This window comes from Heterodontus francisci, chromosome 27 (genome assembly GCF_036365525.1).
Source record: "Heterodontus francisci isolate sHetFra1 chromosome 27, sHetFra1.hap1, whole genome shotgun sequence".
NCBI classification, from domain to species: Eukaryota; Metazoa; Chordata; class Chondrichthyes; order Heterodontiformes; family Heterodontidae; genus Heterodontus; species Heterodontus francisci.
The window spans coordinates 57,992,611-58,009,652 of NC_090397.1; the positions used below are offsets into that span (position 1 = coordinate 57,992,611).

The 17,042-nt window shown below is 44.3% G+C and overlaps 1 protein-coding gene across 1 annotated transcript in view; it reads right to left on the reverse strand.

Annotated features, from left to right (window-relative positions):
- The window catches only part of col7a1l (collagen type VII alpha 1-like), a 353,167-nt gene that overhangs the window by 125,516 nt on the left and 210,609 nt on the right, over positions 1-17,042 (reverse strand). The window contains exons 76-82 of the mRNA XM_068059665.1: positions 16,269-16,328; positions 14,682-14,726; positions 12,075-12,110; positions 9,495-9,530; positions 9,161-9,217; positions 8,309-8,380; positions 213-284 (exon numbers count right to left, since the gene is read on the reverse strand). Coding sequence (XP_067915766.1) covers positions 213-284; positions 8,309-8,380; positions 9,161-9,217; positions 9,495-9,530; positions 12,075-12,110; positions 14,682-14,726; positions 16,269-16,328 — 378 coding nt within the window. The remainder of the gene's footprint in view (positions 1-212; positions 285-8,308; positions 8,381-9,160; positions 9,218-9,494; positions 9,531-12,074; positions 12,111-14,681; positions 14,727-16,268; positions 16,329-17,042) is intronic.

Consider the following 17,042-nt stretch of genomic DNA (forward strand, 5'->3'; position numbering starts at 1 on the left):
CCTATTTACTGTAAGTGATAAACTGGATCAGATTATTGAAAAATCAACTCTATAATCAGATGCTCAGGACTAACTGGAAGGCAGCTGGTAAATTCAAACTAAGGGCTTCAGATGACATTTAAAACTACTTGACTTTCACTATCACAGATTGTGTCATCATTTCAAAAACACCAGAGTTCTCTACAGAATCGAGACTACACATCAGTACAAACCTTCTGTCCTGCAGGACCTCTGGCCCCAAATAACCCCATTGATCCTTTGGATCCTGGTTCTCCTTTGTGACCCTTGGAAGGAAACACAAAAATGACAGTAGATCATTAGACAACCATGTAATAATTCTGAAGACGATTCCATCAAATAAGAGAGCATGGAGGGAGAAAATGCCATTAGCCAATCAAGCCCACACCTTCTACACATCATGAACAATCAACCAACTCATAGATTTTATCTTACCCACTCACCCACCCACATGGAAATGATCTGTATAAATACAGACAAATAAATAGGCTGATCTTCAAAAATAATCAAGGAAAGCTTCATAATATTCATCCACTCCCCTCAATCTAGAGGTACAGAACAATATGGGAAGCTCTCTGATCCCATGCTCGAAGCACTGAACTGTGCTTGAAGAGAGTTTTCAGCCATATGATAGTCCTTTCTCTACTCCGTGCTCCCTGCAACTAAGACTCCCTGCTAGGAGTTCAGGATTAGAAAATTCACCTGAATATGTCCTGTGCAACATCTGATCATCTCAGTCTATACCTATCACCATTACCATTAAACTCCGCATTAGCTGCTCTTGTTGAGAATTTGTTCCATTCACATCCACTCTTTTGTAAACAATCTTTCATCTAACATCTAGCCTCACGTGAGGGTTTGTGCCTTTGTATTTTTTTCAAATTGCTACTGATATTTTACAGGCAGGTTGAGTGACTCCTGGGGCAGGATTCTGCCTCCAGGGTCGCAAAACCAACATCAGGATCATGGGTCCCGACCAAGCCTCAGGGGTTGATGTAATCACAGCCCACGATTTTTGCAGAGGTGGGCCACTAATTGGCTGGAGGGCAGGTTGGACAGCCAATTAGTGACGGCCGGTGCAGGACGGAGGTGGGACTGCTGAAGTGCGGGCCCAATTTAAACATATCATGGCATCCATTAGAAAGAAGAAATGCAAGAACCAAGGAGACAGGATAGGCAGAGGCCTAGCACCTAGGGCAGGGTTGCCCTTGCTTCTCAGATATTGACCTCGAAGTCTTCCTGAAGGAGAGGTGGGAGGTCCTCTTTCTGCAGGGTGGAAGGAGAAGGCCATCCAGCTAAACAAAGCCAGCATGGCTGGAGGTGGTTGAAACAGTCAGCAGCAGAAGTGTAATCTGCAGGAACTGGGTGCAATGCTGTAAAAGACTAGAACCAGGGGACACAGTTTAAAAATAAGGGGTCTCCCATTTAAGCTGGAGATGAGGGCAGCACAGTGGTTAGCACCACAATCTCACAGCTCCAGCGACCCAGGTTCGGTTCTGGGTACTGCCTGTGTGGAGTTTGCAAGTTCTCCCTGTGATCGCGTGGGTTTCCTCCGGGTGCTCTGGTTTCCTCCCACATGCCAAAGACTTGCGGGTTGATGGGTAAAATTGATCATTGTAAATTGCCCCTAGTATAGATAGGTGGTAGGAAAGGTGGGGATGGAAGAGGGAAATAGGATTAATGTAGGATTAGTATAAATGGGTGGTTGATGGTCGGTGTGGACTCGGTGGGCCGGGCCTGTTTCAGTGCTGTATCTCTCTATGACTCTAAATGCTTTCTCGCAGAGGGTTGTTACGTTGTGGAATTCTCTTCCCCAGAGAGCAGTGGAGACAGGGTCATTGAATATTTTTAAGGCTGACTTAGATAGATTCTTGTTCCGAAGAAGGGTCACTGACCCGAAACGTTAACTCTGCTTCTCTTTCCACAGATGCTGCCAGACCTGCTGAGTGATTCCAGCATTCCTTGTTATTGTTTCAGATTTCCAGCATCCGCAGTATTTTGCTTTTATATTAGATAGATTCTTGATTGACAAGGGAGTCAAAGGGTCTAGGAGATAGACAGGAAAGTAGTATTTAGGCCACAATCAGATCAGTCATGATATCAAATGGCAAAGCAGGCTTGAGGGGCCGAATGGCCTACCCCTGCTCCTAATTCGTATGTATGTATGTTCAATGACCTTCTTTGTTCTGGCAAGGCAAGTGCAATGCAAGACTCTGATGACAGGCCTCTGGGTATTCAACCTTCAGCAGACACTCCAGCTGAGGTACCTGAGGGCACATGCTACTCCTGAACATGGGAGTAATCTGTACCCGTTAGCAAGGCTCAGAACCCTCGAGCTATTGAGGACTTGTAAGCACTGATACATGAAGCTTCTTGTGTATAGGAGTCACTGGCATTGGTCTGAGAGGCCAGCAGAGCCTTATCTATCTTTAGTCCTTGCAGGAGAAAAGGGCACAAAATGGCAGGGAAAGGGTTGTCACAGGAGGAGGAGGAGTACCCCAGCTCGCCATTGTCACTGTCATGGAGGAACAAACTATGGAAATCACCAGGGTAGCTCCACAGGACCAGTCAGGGAAGGAGAGATGGGCATACCTGGAGGAGAGGATGAAAAGATATTGCTGATGAAGGGGGTGGAGTGCACTCCTCCCTTCTGACAGCATGCCAAAGACACAGTTGAATTGGGAAGCCTCAGCACTGCAGAGCGTTCTGCTGTCAAAGGCTAGTTCTCATGATCTCTTTCTTGTGTCTCCCACAGGTTCTGTTGTGAAGGGGAACCGCTTCAGTCCTGTCACAGCATTGGTGCCATCAAGAAACTGCAAGCAAAGCCAGCACCGTCACATCTTACAAGCGCTCCCTCCACCAACGGAGCTACAATCACATTGGTGGGTCCTCACACGTGATTAGATAGGTTGACACTGGGTGAAAAGCACAACACTAGTGAGCAGGATGAGGGCCCGAGTGCATACAGACCATTCTCCCCGCAACCCCTACCCACCCGATGGCACCTGTGTTCCAATGACAGAGTGCACCTCTCAGTTGTGCTCCATTTTATGAGCTCACCTAATTTCTGGGTTTGGCCATGACTGGCTCCCCACTGTGTTGCTGCCTCCGTGCACCTGGACTGTCCCTGATCCAGTGTGCAAATTATGCGCCCCAATTAAAATTCCAAACTGGCCCTTTCCAAGCTGACAATGAGCTCGTTAACAAAATTACGTTTTTTAATTCATTCATGTGGGCCTCGCTGACTAGGCCAGCATTTATTAGAAACATAGAAAATAGGAGCAGGAGTAGGCTATTCGGCCCTTCGAGCCTTCTCAGCCATTCATTATGATCATGGCTGATCATCCAACTCAGTAACCTGTTCCTGATTTCTCCCCATATCCTTCGATCCCTTTCACCCCAAGAGCTATATCTAACTCCTCCTTGAAAACATACAATGTTTTGGCCTCAACTGCTTTCTGTGGTAGCGAATTCCACAGGCTCACCACTCTCTGGGTGAAGAAATTTCTCCTCATCTCAGTCCTGAAAGGTTTACCCCGTATCCTTAGACTATGACCCCTGGTTCTGGACTCCCCCACCATCGGGAACATCCTTCCTGCATCTACCATGTCAAGTCCTGTTTGAATTTTATAGGTTTCTATGAGATCCACCCTCACTCTTCTGAACTCCAGCGAATATAATCCTAACCAACTCAATCTCTCCTCATATGTCAGTCCCGCCATCGCAGGAATCAGTCTGGTAAACCTTCGCTGCACTCCCTCTATAGCAAGAACATCCTTCCTCAGATAAGGAGACCAAAACTGCACACAATATTCCAGGTGTGGCCTTACTAAGGCCCTGTATAATTGCAGCAAGACATCCTTGCTCCTGGACGTGAATCCTTTCGCTATGAAGGCCAACAAAACCCTTTGCCTTTTTTACCGCCTGTTTCACCTGCATGCTTACCTTCAGCGACTCGTGTATGAGAACACCCAGGTCTCGATATTCCCCTCTCTCAGTTTATAGCCGTTCAGATAATAATCTGCCTTCGTGTTTTTGCTACCAAAGTGGATAACATCACATTTATCCACGTTATACTGCATCTGCCATGCATTTGCCCACTCATTTAACTTGTCCAAATCACCCTGAAGCCTCTCTGCCTCCTCCTCACAACTCACCCTCCCACCCAGTTTTGTATCATCTGCAAATTTGGAGATGTTACATTTAAGTTCCCTCATCTAAATCATTAATATATATTGTGAATAGCTGGGGTCCTAGCACCGATCCCTGCGATACCCCACTAGTCACTGCCTGCCATTAGGAAAAAGACCCGTTTATTCCTCCTCTTTGTTTCCTGTCTGCCAACCAATTTTCTATCCATCACAATACACTACCCCTAATCCCATGCGCTTTAATTTTACACACTAATCTCTTATGTGGGACTTTGTCGAAAGCCTTCTGAAAGTCCAAATAAACCACATCCACTGGCTCCCCCTCAACAACTCTACCAGTTACATCCTCGAAGAATTCTACTAGATTTGTCAAGCATGATTTCCCTTTCCCATGCTGACTCTGTCTGATTCTACCACTGTTCTCCAAGTGCTCTGCTATAAAATCTTTTATAGTGGACTCTAGAATTTTCCCCACTACCAACATCAGGCTGACTGGTCAAGAATTCCCTGCTTTCTCTCTACCTCCCTTTTTAAATAGTGGGGTTACTTTAGCTACCCTCCAATCTGTAGGAACTGTTCCAGAGTCTGTAGAATCTTGGAAGATGACCACCAATGCATCTACTATTTCTAGGGCCACTTCCTTAAGTACTCTGGGATGTAGATTATCAGGCCCTGGGGATTTATTGGCCTTCAATCCCATCAATTTCCCCAACACCATTTCTCTACTAATACTGATTTCCTTCAGTTCCTCCCTCTCACTAAGCCCTGTGTTCCCCAACATTTCTGGTATGATATTTGTGTCCTCCTTTGTGAAGACAGAACCAAAATACATTTAGTTGGTCAGCCATTTCTTTGTTCCCAATAATAAATTCCCCTGTTTCTGACTGTAAGGGACCTACATTTGTCTTCACCATTATTGCCCATCCCTAATTGCCCTTGAGAAGGCGGTGGTGAGCTGTCTTCTTGAACCGTGGCAATCTATGTGGGGTAGGTACACCTACACTGCTGTTAGGAAGGGGTTCCAGGATTTTGACCCAGCGACAGTGAAGGAACGGCGCTATAGTTCCAAGTCACGATGGTGTGTGGCTTGGAGGGGAACTTACAGGTGGTGGTGTTCCCAACCATTTGCTGCCCTTGTCCTTCTAGGTGGTAGAGGTCGTGGGTTTGGAAGGTGCTGTCGAAGGAGCCTTGGTGCGTTGCTGTAGTGCTTCTTGTACACATTGCTGCCACGGTGAGTTGGTGGTGGAGGGAGTGAATGTTTGAGGATGGGGTGCCAATCAAGCGGGCTGCTTTGTCCTGGATGGTGTCGAGCTTCTTGAGTGTTGTTGGAGCTGCACCCATCCAGGCAAGTGGAGAGTATTCCATCACACTCCTGACTTGTGCCTTGTAGATGGTGGACAGGCTTTGGGGAGTCAGGAGGTGATCTCCTCACCGCAGCATTCCTAGCATCTGATCTGCTTTTGTGGCCATGGTACTTATATGGCTACCCCAGTTCAGTTTCTGGTCAATGGTAGCCCTAAGATGTTGATAGTGAGGGATCCAGCAATGCTAATGCCATTGAATGTCAATGGGAGATAGTTAAATTCTCTCTTGTTGGAGGTGATTATTGCCTGGCACTTGTGTGGTGCGAATGTTACTTGCCATTTATTAGCCCAAGCCTGGATATTGTCCAGGTCTTGCTGCATTTCTACACGGACTGCTTCAGTATCTGAGGAGTTGCGAATGGTGCTGAACATTGTGCAATCATCAGTGAACATCCCCATTTCTGACCTTATGTTTGACGGAAGGTCATTGATGAAGCAGCTGAAGATGGTTGGGCCTAGGACAGTCCCCTGAGGAACTCCTGCAGTGATGTCCTGGAGCTGAGATGATTGACCTCCAACAACGGCACAGTGGCGCAGTGGTTAGCACTGCAGCCTCACAGCTCCAGCGACCCGGGTTCAATTCTGGGTACTGCCTGTGCGGAGTTTGCAAGTTCTCTCTGTGTCTGCGTGGGTTTCCTCCGGGTGCTCCGGTTTCCTCCCACATGCCAAAGACTTGCAGGTTGATAGGTAAATTGGCCATTATAAATTTCCCCTAGTATAGGTAGGTGGTAGGGAAATATAGGGACAGGTGGGGATGTGGTAGGGATATGGAATTAGTGTAGGATTAGTATAAATGGGTGGTTGATGGTCGGCACAGACTCGGTGGGTCGAAGGGCCTGTTTCAGTGCTGTATCTCTAAACTAAACTAAACCACAGCCACCTTCCTTTGCGCTAGGTATGACTCCAACCAGCGAAGAGTTTTCCCCCTGATTCCCATTGACTTCAGTTTTGCTAGGGCTCCTTGATGCCATACTTGGTCAAATGCTGCCTTGATGTCAAGGGCTGTCACTCTCACCTCATCTCTTGAGTTCAGCTCATTTGTCCATGTTTGAACCAAGGCTGTAATGAGATCAGGAGCTGAGTGGCCCTGGCGGAACCCAAACTGAGTATCACTGAGCAGGTTATCGCTAAGCAAGTGCAGCTTGATAGCACTGTCAACAACACCTTCCATCACTTTACTGATGATTGAGAGTAGACTGATGGGGCGGTAATTGGTAATGATGGGGTTGGACTTGTCCTGCTTTTTGTGTACAGGACATACCTGGGAAATTTTCCACATTGCTGGGTAGATACCAGTGTTGTAGCTGTACTGGAACAGTTTGGCTAGGGGTGCGGCAAGTTCTGGAGCACAGGTCTTCAGTACTATCTGTACATCTGTGATGCTGGGGACTTCAGGAGGAGGCTGAGATGGATCATCAACTCAGCATTTCTGGCTGAAGATTGTTGCAAATGCCTTATCTTTTGCACTGATGTGCTGGGCTCCCCCATCATTGAGGATGGGGATATTTGTGGAGACACCTCCTCCAGTTAGTTGTTTAATTGTCCACCACCTTTTACGACTGGATGTGGCAGGACTGCAGAGATTAGATCTGATCCGTTAGTTATGGGATCGCTTAGCTCTGTCTATTGCAAGCTGCTTACACAGTTTGGCATGCAAGTAGTCCTGGCTTGTAGCTTCAGCAGGTTGACACCTCATTTTGAGGTATGCCTGGTGCTGCTCCTGGCATGCCCTCCTGCACTCTTCATTGAACCAGGGTTGGTCTCCTGGTTTGATAGTTATGGTAGAGTGGGGGATATGCCAGACCATGAGGTTACACATTGTGGTTGAGTACAATTCTGCTGCTGCTGATGGCCCACAGTGCCTCATGGATGCCCAGTTTTGCATTGCTAGATCTGTTCGAAATCTATCCCATTTAGCATGGTGGTAGTGTCACACAACACGAAGGAGGGTATCCTCAATGTGAAGGCGGGACTTCTTCTCCACAAGGACTGTGTGGTGGTTACTCCTACCATTACTGTCATGGCCAGATGCAGCTGCAGCAGGCAGATTGGTGAGGACGAGTTCAAGTATGTTTTTCCCTCTTGTTAATTCCCTCATCATCTGCTGCAGACCCAGTCTAGCAGTTATGTCCTATAGGACTCGGCCAGCTCAGTCAGTCGTGGTGCTACCAAGCCACTCTTGGTGATGTACGTTGAAGTCCCCCACCCAGAGTACATTTTGTGCCTTTGCCACCCTCAGTGCTTCCAAGTGGTGTTCAACATGGAGGAGTACTGATTCATCAGCTGAGGGAGGGCGGTAGGTGGTAATCAGCAGGAGATTTCCTTACCCATGTTGGACCTGATGCTATGAGACTTCATGGGGTGTGGAGTCCATGTTGAGGACTCCCAGGGCGATTCCCACCCGACTGTATACCACTGTGCCACCACCTCTGCTGGGTCTCATTTCCAAATTGAGTGGGTTTCCAGGGCCCGCCTTCCCTGTCCTGAGGAAAATCACCAGAGGCAGGAATGGCAACATAAAACCAACACACTAGCTGGCAGTCCTAATCTTTGTGCCTGCCCACCTCCATGCCTACCCCTATCAGGGGTTAAAAATCATGCCCCTGATTACTGTAGAGTAGCATTGACTATAATATCAGCAACGATAAGCACCTTGACATTTATAGGAAGCGGCAGGTTTTAGAAGCAGGAAGAGGCCATTTGGTCCGACAAACCCAACATTTTATTGACTGATTTCAACTTGGTAACAGTTATAATAAGGAATGAAATCTTTACCTTAAGTCCTGGAGGTCCATCTTCACCTTTCTCTCCTTTATCACCATCAAACCCTGATGGACCTCTATCACCCTACAAGAAAGGAAACTGCATGATTAAAAAAAGTCACCCATACATCCCATTAAACTTGCTCATTTTGCACACAATGTGCTTTATGGGGGACTCCATCCAATAAATTCCATCTCTTGAGATAAGGTTCTGTGAAGTTACTTAAACAAAGCATCAAACCCCTATCTAGCCTTCTATCATGCATTGTACATCCTTGACCAGTTCACTTTCATTGTATGACATTCCCAGATCCCAGAAGCCCAGGGGCCAACATGCTGCACATAGGTTTTGGTTATCTTTATGGGTACTGCACTAAAGTGTTAACATAGATTTTGTGCTCAAGTCTCTGAGTGAGGCTTGAAACCAAAACCATCAGACTTAGAGATGAGTGATACCACTAAATCAAGGCTGGCACCTTATAGGAACAGATTGTTTTATTTCAGATCTCGTCTGTGGCTTGTGAATTGTGTACTGATTAGTGACAAATTTCTATCTGCTGAATATCGATACTGAATTTCTCAGAACTGAATGCAGCAATAGAGGCACTATGGAGAAGGGAATCCGAGAATGATACGGCATGGAAGTTGGCCATTTGACCCATCATTCCTGTGCTGGCTCTTTAAAGAGCTATTCAATTAGTCCCACTCCCCTGTCCTTTCCCCATAACCCTGTAAATTGTTCCCCTTCAAGTCATGCTTCACTTGAGGAACATTGAAAGTAACTGGAAAAGTCTAGTAATCAGGATCATAGAGGTAAGTAGATAAGATAATATTACACAAATAGAATAAGCTAGTGTTTTCTTACTGGTTCCCCCTTGTCTCCTTTGTATCCCTGGGGTCCTGAAATGCCTTGTGGGTCTCCCTAAAGGAAAGAAATTCAAATCATTACTACAGAAAGTGGTTAAAATGTGAAATATGCCATAAACTATTGTTACAACAGATTCCATAAATATTTTTAAAAGGCAATTAGATAGTTGAAGAAAGGGGACTATTAAAGGGTAACAGGAGCAAGATTAGACTAGGTGACTCGTGTGAAATAAAACATTGTAAAAGACTTGTTGAGTCACCTGGCCTGTTTCTATGCTCTAAATGTATTGTAAAACATAGTTTAGAAACAGTTCTAACACAAGTTTTTTCACCTTTTCACCTTTAATTCCTGCCATCCCATTATCTCCCTGAAATAAATCACAAATGCATCAGCACAGTCAGTTCTTAATAAAAAAAATCCTTTTGCATTTCTTAGCTTATTCTGAACTGGAGAAGGTGGAAGTCAGTTATATCGCAGTTCATGTGGAAGGAAAGTGATTAAGGAAGGTCATAAACAAGGTTGTGAGATGGAGGGGTTGAGGAAAGGAGCTCCAGAATGTGGGGTCTGAAGGCACAGCCACCAGTGTGGGGCCAAAGGAGATAAGAATACACAAGAGGCCAGAACTGAAGGAATGGACAATTCAGGAGAGGCGAGTTCTATGGCTGGAGGTGGTTACAGTAATAGGGAGATACAAGGCCATTGAAGGAATTAAAAATGAGGATGTGAATTTTAACTGGAAGCCAATGTAAGTCAGCGAAGACAGGGGTGATGGACAAGTAGGATGTAGTGAATTACAAAATACGAGTTGCAGTGTTTTGATAACCTGAAGTTTTTGGAGAATGGGAGACCATCTAAGAGAACATTGGAATAGTTGAGGCTGGATGTGACAAAGGCATGAATGAGGGTTCCAGCAGGAGATGGGCTGGGGAAGTTTAAAAGTCTTAAGGAAGATTTAGAGTAGGGCATAGTGTGAAGATACTTGATGTCAATGCAGCAAAGATCCAGAGAGGAGTAAGTGCTTATAGAATGGTATATTTGAAACTTACAGGGAACAACAGCAGGAAATTCAGAGGAGCAATGACCATAGTAGTATTGATAAAATTAAGGCGAGAAAGATTGCAGTGCAAACAGGGAGGAATTATTAGAATTAGAATATTACAGCGCAGTACAGGCCCTTCGGCCCTCGATGTTGCGCCGAACATCTGACCTACACTATTCCATTTACATCCATATGTCTATCCAATGACCACTTAAATGCCCTTAAAGTTGGCGAGTCTACTACTGTTGCAGGCAGGGCGTTCCACGCCCCTACTACTCATGCAATTAAAGTACAAGAAATCCATTCAAGCACAGAAAAGACAGTGGGGATTTTAACTCCCAGGAAGATAGTTGGGGGAAGCCCCCAAATTTCCTGTAACTCCCAGGAGTCTCCTTGGGAGACATATTAACATCCTGGCTCCCTGACGCAGGTGGATTCTTGCAGGGAACCTTGTGAAATAAGGTTGTTATCATAACCCCAGACAACCAGCAGAGGCAGGTACTGTGAGCAGATGGTAATTTCGTTGCATTGAAGTTGAGCCAGGATTTCCAGCAAGTTGAAACTTCCAGCATCCAATCACATAGCAAATGAGCCCTGGGCGAGTAACCAGAGGCTAACTCGCAGCTGTGAAACCAGACATTAATAAGAATGGAGGAGGGGCAAATGAATGAAATTATATTATTCCCACACCATACACCCCAAACATGTCCACACATACTTCCTTTCTAGAAACTAAACTGAAACAGGTGCATTGTTTCTAAGTTGAATTGCCCAAAGTTGGATTGTGTTTTCAGTGAAATACCAATCTGAACATGAACAAAACAAGAGTAAATGAGACTGCTCAAAATGAACTTATTACATATTGGTTGCATTCTCTGAATACTTAAGCACTAATCTCTCCAGAATTCAAAGACACAATTGGTGTCAGCGAAGCATAAGTTATTTAATTTTGCAGCAATATTTGATGTACTCTGCTTAAAGACTGGGGGCCGAAAGGAAATTGAAATTGTATCAGAAATACTCAAAGGATTTTTCTTTTTGATAACATGGAACAGTTGGTGGGAGAGGGAGGTAGGGGGTGGGCAATGGTCCAGTGATGTGCCAGTTCTGGGAATTATGCTCTCTCCTTAGCCTGAGAGCAACAGCAAAAATGGCAGAATCTAACAAGGAAAGTATCAGTTAAACTTTCACACTGCATCAAGGCAAATGTTTGCAATTACTATTATCCTGTGAACCTATATAACAAAGGCTTGTAGAATCTGGCACCAATTTGTCTCCATCCAGCTGCACATGCAGCTATTGGAGAGTGGGAATTTACAATGGTTTAATTGTTACTTTATTAAACACGGAGGCAATGCAGCACTGGTGATTAGGGATTCCTAATCACCAGTGCTGCATTGCTTTTGTGTTGAGTAAAGTAACAATTAAACCATTATAAAATCCACCTTGCTCTGGGGAGTCATTCAATTCAAGTTTTTTCCACTTGTAGGAGGGTCGGTTACCAGAGGACCAGAGCCAGTAACCAGAGAACTAGGTTTGGTAATCAGAGGATAAGGGTCAGTAACCAGACGACAAAGACTTAAGATAATTGGCGAAAGAACCTCAGGAGAAATTGCTACAACCTGGAATGCACTGCATGAAAGGGTGGTGGGAGCAGATTCAATAGTAATGTTAAAAGGAGAACTTGATAAATGTATGAATGTGAAACATTTTCAGGACTATGGGAAAACAGTATGGGAGTGAAACAAATTGGATAGCTCGTTCAAAGAACTAGCACAGACACAATGGGCCGAATAGCCTCCTACTGTGCTGTAAGATTCTATGAATTAATCACCAGCACCTTTACTTTGCCCACTCTGCTGCAGTTTGTACCTTTTCTCCTTTCAGGCCGGGTAATCCTTTGAGACCCTGTCAAGATGACACAAGAAGTATTTCTTAATTTATTGACCCCTGATACTGATGAAAAGCAAAGACAACAGAAGCCTATGCCTGATGGTTGGAATCTGACTAATAAGCCAATGAGTGAACCCCAGAAAGCTACGCAACGAGTGCCTGTGATACATAAATAGCATTCAACACTTACAAAAAGCGCAGACCTTTCAAGATTTAAGATCATAGTTTTGGCAAGTTTTTAGAATGTACTGAAACATTTCCCCACCTTAACTTTCTTCCTCCTCACCTGAAGACATTGACACATTCTGGATAAAGTTTCACATCCAAGAGACAACTGGAAATGGACATATCAGCAGATGCAATGTATAATAAAAAAACATTCTTGCTAACACTGTAACAGCAAGTGTGGACTATGGAGACTTGGGGACCACATGCTAAGCTCAACTGCATGTTTCCACTAATTTTCAAAGATGTCAAGTTGCTGTTATGAGCAAGCAAAAAATATACACGGAACTAGGACTTAGATATCTGGTCTTCAAGGGTCATATTGGCAGAACTCTGGCTGCATGTTGCTCACAGGCTATAGTTTGGACCTCCCTGTCATAAGGAGCTTACATGGAATGGAACATGAGGACATACAGGGGTAGTTAACATGCTAAATGACTACTTCCTGGAGGTTTTTACTTGAAAGGACACAAACAAGAGACCATTCAACATCAAACATGTGCCATCTGAGGCTTTGAGGCTAATGAAGTACAGGTTCCAGAGAGGCTGAAGGGACTGAAATTCATTAAACCCCCTCCACCCCATGCTCTTAGAATGGGTGAACTATACATAAAACACTTCAACAAACAAGGGAGGAGATTCGAGAATTATTCAGTTATTTTGATAGAGTCAATAAATGAGGAGGTTCCAACAGGCTTTAAATGGGCATATGTAGCTCCCATATTCAACGAGGGAGATAAAATCATACCTTCCAGCTACAGGCACATTAGTCTGATCACTAATCAGAAAATTCTTGGAATCCAATATTACGATTGCCTCGTTCACAGTTTATATTAATATTTTAGAGGTCACATTTAGTTTTGGGAAATTAAATATGTAGCTGTAAGAATTTCAAAAGGTTGCAGACCACCCAAGATTTAAAGTACAAAGATCTCTCTACGAGTGTTTACTGAGACAGACTTAGAGAGGTGCGAGCCATAAACATCAGGTGGGCTCATTTAGTTGGGCATTTGGAATCAGAAAGTCAAGAAGAGATTGCTCTGTCATTGTTAGCAATATCAGTTATTCATGGGGGTATCAGGAATCAAAGAGATGTTTTTGGAGTTGGAGGTCATTAGTTTAAATTGCTGTTTGGGACATCCCTCATGTACCACATTGCTATGGCGATAGATGACGCAAGGGTGCCTGTTGGGGTTTTGATCTGTGTTCTTGCTGACAAACAAGGAGTTGGCTTTTGGAAAGCTGTTGACTTCAGATGGGCAGTTAGTTACATAGAAAGCAGTTGGCTTTGGAAGTCCGTTGGACACAGGAGCAAAGAGGACTTGGGGAACCAGGATGTTTCTGTTTTGAATAAGGTCCATGCTCAAGCTGGGAAATCCATATTTGTGAGGTGTTGAAGGAGAACTGGAGGGTTTGCCTAGCTGAAGCCAGAGGGAGAATCCCCAGGAGATCTTAAACCTCGGAAGACAGCTGATAGATTAAGGAATCAACGTGAATTCCTAAGAGCTGTGGTACACTTTGGATTGGTCCCTGGAGAAGTGAACAAACAGCCACAATCCTGTAATGTATAGGGGGACTCTTGGGGTGGAAGTATCAGTCAAACAGGAGTGTTCTGTTGAGTTTTATTCATCATGTTTTGTTAAGATTTTAAGTTTAAAAATGTATTTCCACATTGTAGTGTTAAGTTATTAGTGTTTTGCTTTGTTTAACTCTTGTACAGTAAAGTTTTTTTGTTTAAAACATGAAATCTTGTGGCGTAATTCTTCCAGTAATAACTGGGAATTCGACTTTCTCTTTTTAAAAGTTAACGGTCCCTAACGGAATCGTAACACCAGAAAAAGAAACAAAACAGAAGAGTAGCTACATGGAAAATGCCTGATAAACGACTGCCAACACAGCTTTAGAAGGGATGAATCTCGCCTACTCATCGACTTTATTTGACAAGGTAACCCCTGAAGGAAGTCAGAGAGAAAATAGAAGCGGCTCAGACCCACAACCTTTCAAACATCCGTGGATATGGAGGATAAGCCAGGTAATTGAAGGGCGGCCAATGAAACAGTCCTGTTTATCATTGCTGGGTCAATATCCTGAAATTCCCTACCTAGTGCCATATTACGTGTTGTAGTGGAAGACTTCATGATATCTGCCATCTGATAGTGGGTGAACCTGATAGAGGCAGAGGTTGACAACACTGCATTCTTGTGACAGGAGGCTTCCAATTATTTTGCAGGGCAGGGAAAGTAGAGAAGGGGGAAAATATTTTTTAAAAAGCAAAAAAAAATTTATCCTGACTTCTGAACAAATACTATTTTGAAATGGTTCTACTCATATTGATTGGCCACCCACGTCCCAGTAACTTACCACAAGCCCCGGTCCTCCGATAGATCCAGGAACGCCATCAACTCCCTAGGAATTTTTTTTTAAAAGAAAGGGAGTTAGATTTTGATCTGAAATGTAATCTACAGTGTGAAAGCTTATAAATATTCCTTTCTGTGTATCATTCCTTGACAACGGGTGTCTGACATGACCAATGTGAGACATTCTGATCCAGACAGAGCACTGAAGATGGAGTTTTATAAGCTTGCTTGACTGCTGATGTTGATAACATTTTAATTCTTTAATAAAGTCATTCTTTTTCATTCAATCTAAGACTAGAAATACTATAATACCAAAAAAGGTTCAAAACAAGAAAGTTATTTGTAGAAGGAAATAATAACTACTATGTCCATCAGTAGCAGGTGGTTTCTACCATCAGCAATGCTCTTCAAAGCAGCTGAAAATATTACATAATTTGGGCTGTAACCTTGATATGATTTAATATAATTTGGCTAAAATTACTTTGTACATTCAAAGTACACTATAGGTGGTGACATCCTCTGAGAATTCAGAGAGAGAGAGAGGGAGAGACAGAGATGGAGAGTGAGAGAAATAGAGGAAGATGGCTAGAGAAGGAGAGAGAGGGAAAGAGAGAAAGGGAGAGGGAGTAGGAGAGAGAGAAACAGATGGAAAAAGAGAGAGGGGAGAGAGAGAAGAGAGAAGTGGATAGAGAGAGATGGATAGAGAGATAGAGAGAGAAAGTGGAGAGACTTAGATGAGAGAGGGACAAAGAGGGAGGGGGCTTAATTTTCTGGTGGGTGTCGAAACCCTGACATTGGGACCATATGTGGGTCCTGACCCTGATGGTGTTCGAGTCCTGCCCACCTGCACGATCTTCCGAGAGGCAGCCAATGAACTGGGACACCTGTCCAATTAGGGATGGCGGGCAGGATGCGAAGGCAGGAAGGCCAATCAGAGGTGGGGGACTGTGAGGGCACCTCAAAATGGAGGCACTGTCTGAAGACTTCTAAAAAGCTACAGGAAGAGGGGGGGAATTTAAAGGAGGTGTCACCTCAAGCGAGCTGGCGTGGTCATCACCAGCGGGGGAGCCATACCAACAGTGGGATGATCCCATCTCCATCGGAAAATAGCCCATGCTGCCCTTAAGTAGCATAATTGGCTGCCTGCCACTTAGGAGTGGTCTGCCAACTTTCTTCCCTGCCCGTCCCTGGAAAGCTCCCCAAGAGGCAGGATTGCAACAGGGAAACATCCCAACATGGCTCCCCACTACTTTTCCAGCTGCCCCGCCTGCAACCCCATTTCACTGGGGTGGGGAAAATTCTGTCCAGGGACAGAGAGTTACATAGAGAGGGATGGATAGAGAGAGAGGGGGAGAGAGAAGGAGAGAGAGAGAGGGAGAGAGAAGGAGAGAGAGAGATGGATAGAGAGAAGATGGAGAGTAATGGACAGAGAGAGGAAGAGAGAGATGGAGAGAGAAATGGATAGAGAGAAAGGGAGGAAGAGAAGGAGAATGATAGAGGGAAAGAGAGAGGGGCAGAAAGAAACAGAGAGGCAGAAAGAGAGAGAGAGGGAGAGACAGAGGTTTTAAATGGAAGTTTCTCGGTATCTCACTCTACGACCAGGAATGCCTCGGCCCCCTCTTGGTCCTCGAGCCCCCAGTCCAATGACACCCTGTGTTAAACAATAATAAAACACCTAACCTTGAGACATGACAAGTTTAATTAAGGAGCTGGAGATATTACAAAAACAGGTATAACTGATAATTAATACTTCCACTAATCAACTGTAAAATATTAACATCAATGCTATTAATTCTTCAGTATGAACATGATGGCACATGAATATTAAGTGACCTGTCCAGCTTGAACTTTGGACCCAGAACTGAATAAACCAACTAGCTAAATATGTATCCACATCCATGTGCGTATCTATCATATTATTTCACATACACATGTCTTATTCATAAAGATTCAATGAGTCACTCTTGTGCATTACATTTTATCTATATACAAATTTTGCTCCTTATTTGCACCTAATTGCTTCAATTTTTATATTCATAAAACAACAATAAATCACAACTCAATAGGCAGGGGTGTGCCATGAGGAAGCAGCGAGCAGCAATGAAAATCATCAAATTATGAATTAAATTCAGGCAGCGAGCAACTGCGATCAATGCAAAAAAGACACAAAGTAGTCCAATCAAATCAATCAAAATGATTTTGGAATTTCGTTCTGCCTGACATCTTAGATTTCCACTAAGCTGAGTACTTATGAGAAATAGGGAGACTGGAAATATATGTGCTCCTTCCCATTGTAACTTTCAGGGGAATTATGCATTCCCCACCAACCCTCAGCACTCCCAGTTTGCCAGGCTGTGCATGATCT